Source organism: Saccostrea cucullata, unplaced genomic scaffold (genome assembly GCF_032062105.1).
Source record: "Saccostrea cucullata isolate Sc308-1 unplaced genomic scaffold, CSIRO_AGI_Scuc_v1 ctg20057, whole genome shotgun sequence".
Taxonomy (NCBI): domain Eukaryota; kingdom Metazoa; phylum Mollusca; class Bivalvia; order Ostreida; family Ostreidae; genus Saccostrea; species Saccostrea cuccullata.
In genome coordinates this window covers 4,463-7,408 of record NW_026937879.1, presented here as the reverse complement: position 1 = coordinate 7,408, position 2,946 = coordinate 4,463, and the positions used below count along the sequence as shown (strand labels likewise).

Sequence of the window (2,946 nt, the reverse complement as noted above, 5' to 3'; positions counted from 1 at the left end):
TAAGTTGGTGCAAGAGGATACCCAGGCTTTTTGGAGAGAAAAAATTAAAAAAAGACAGCTTTTTGTAGAATTACGAATTCAAATTGGAGATTAGGGCGAGTTGCATCTATAACATGACGTGACATATCTAACTGGACGTTACGTCGAAGTCTCCCCCGGGTTTCACAAATATCCATTTTCAGAAAGCTCGAGTGACCTCATTGGTAATTGGAAAGTAGTAAAATTTTCCAATATTGTTGCATTATGACTCTATATTATGAATATGCCTGTTGTTTGCTTTCATCAAATCGCGATAAAATTTTAGAAAGAAATTCCACAAACTTTAGGATCAACCCTTGTATAAATGAAATACTTAAACACAGAAAGTTATAAAATATTAAAACATGATTGAAAGCTAAGCATATTAAAAATAATTTCCTGAATATTACAACAAATCTCTACTAACCAAAAATACGACATAAAAACTGGCGCGACGACAAAAATACTCAGCAAACAGCTACATAGAGGTTTTTTTTTACATCACTCATTTATTAATGTATTAATTCTAAACAGCGTTGCTTCTCGAATCTTGTTCAACGGATCTTGTTGTAACGAATGTTGGTAAGATTCTAGAGCTCCCGGAAAGTCCCCACAATTTTTTGACAGATTCCCAGTATTTGCCACGAAATATCTCTGAGGGGAGGAGGTACATAAACCCCGACATCACAGAGCAGCAGAGTCTGTAGATCCTGTAGGGATTGTTGTGACCTGATTGTGTCACCCAGTCTGTGGTGATTCAGTATTAACATCATGTGTAACATCATTAGAGGTGGAATGAACAGTATATCTATACCATTCTCGTTACTGGTCTTCTGCTCTAGAATTAGTTCATCAATATATATGTACCGATTGTGTAACTCAATACTTATCACTAAAGCATTCCTCATTCTATGACATAGAGACATTCCCACCGTGTAACGTCTAAACATATCTACATTTACATGACGATGGTATATAATGTATGGCTTTGTCATTCTGTCCTGTGTTTTCTGTAAACAAGTGAGTGACTGTTCATATCTACACGTTTTGTAGAAATACATAGCAAGATAAAGAATATCTGAGACACAACCTAATGTACATGACAGTTTTAACAATTTGGATACGTTACTAACTTTGTAATAAATCTTATTTCGATTTTTATGTTGATATACATCACACAGTTTCAGCATGGCAGTGTTACGTAATATCTCTGATGTCATAAATTGTACTGTAGCCTCCTGGATGGACGTCAATCCTTTATTTATCTCTGTTTCAATGTTCTTCATCAGAGCTGGAAATTCTACAGCACTTGAAACTTGATTGGCATTTTCACAAATTTGCTCAAAAAAACAAATTTCAAGTTCAGTGCTAGTAATGATACTGCTCTCGTCAATACAGACTCTCAATGTTCTGTATAAAATGGCCTGACTGAGGAACGGTCTAAACGTTTCACTCAGTAGTAGACTTGGTATATCCTTGCGATATGATTTATGTAACTTATTAAACAATACTGTTTGTATAGCTCCAGTTGATTTAAATCGGAACATATTGTTTTGTGGAATAAAAAAGTTCGGGCATTCTCCAGTAAATACCCAATACATTAATAATTTAAAGCATTCCCAGAAACAAGGCAAAATGTTTTCAGGTGTCCAAGTCAAGAAGCTGTTATATTGAATTACCAAAAATACAGCAGTTTTTGTGAAGTATGAACATAGAATGGGTGAACCTTCATTTGAATTAATCACTTCTTTTAAAAACATTTTTAAAAGACCAGAACATAAAAATTGAGTGTGATTCATTGAATAAACTAGTTTTTGTTCCGCCACAGAGAATGAAATTCTCCATTCTTGTATGTTGTCAGGTGTGCTGCCGATAGGAATAACATGGAACCCAGATCTTAATGTTTCTGACATAACAGCCTCGGACGGCCATCCTTGTTGATGACATCTTTGTATCCATGGTAAAGCTATTGCCGGCCAGTGATGGGATCGAAAACAGAATGCACAATCAAGTTCTAATATTTCATCCTGGCAAAATGTAGAACAAGGTCCATGCGATTTATAAGAAGGGGCGAAATTATAAGACTGTAGGAACTCTAAGTGATTATCGCGGAATAATTTACTAGATATATACACATTGTCATTGATCTCTACACAGAAGGATCTGACTTTTTCATCATTAGATGGACTCATCAGCTTTAGTCTGGTAAATCCCGGTGGTAGATCATCACACTCCATCATGATAACGGTGTGTTGAGCGATACGATAAAGGCTGATCTGAGAGAGATCACATATCACCTTGTGGTCTGGAGGCCAAAACATCCAATCTACATCTGAAGTACTCAGTCTGAATCCCTCACGTCTACTCCCACTATACATTCTGTCTAACCCCTTCATGATATGTACGGGTTTCTTCACCACCTCCACAGTGTCCCTCACATCTCTCCTGATCCTCACTTCTGTAGGACTCCCTATTTTACGAAATAATCCTACATACACAGCCTCTGACAGGTGAAGTATATGATCCATTTAGATGTATAATCTGAAATTTAAAAAGTAGGAATCTTTTATTAATATTGTCATTTTCCTCATTAACTGTTTACAGACTACAGATATATATTGAAGATCAAAATCTCAATCAATAATACATGTATATTTAACCCTTCATCAGTTTTCGATCTGATTGGGACATTCAGTTCCAAAATTAATAATAATTACCGGCCGCCAGGAGGCGGTCGGTTATATGATATGAAAGTTTTAGGAAAAAGAGTACCAAAGACCCAGATTTTTACATCATTTCCTGGTTGAACAAGATGAAGCAGAGTAATAAATGGGTAGGCTTTAGCTGATTGGCTGAATTCAGGTATGTAAATATTTTCATTTTAAAGTAAAAATATTAATGTTTGAAAAAAATGATGGAATGTGGGAA

General features: G+C 35.6%; 1 protein-coding gene across 1 annotated transcript; it reads right to left on the bottom strand.

The window, feature by feature from the left end:
• Positions 1-608: 608 nt before the first annotated feature.
• On the bottom strand, positions 609-2,546 carry LOC134249009 (uncharacterized). Its single transcript, XM_062731385.1, has one exon. The coding sequence runs from the start codon at positions 2,544-2,546 to the stop codon at positions 609-611; it is 1,938 nt and encodes a 645-aa protein (XP_062587369.1).
• Positions 2,547-2,946: the final 400 nt, after the last annotated feature.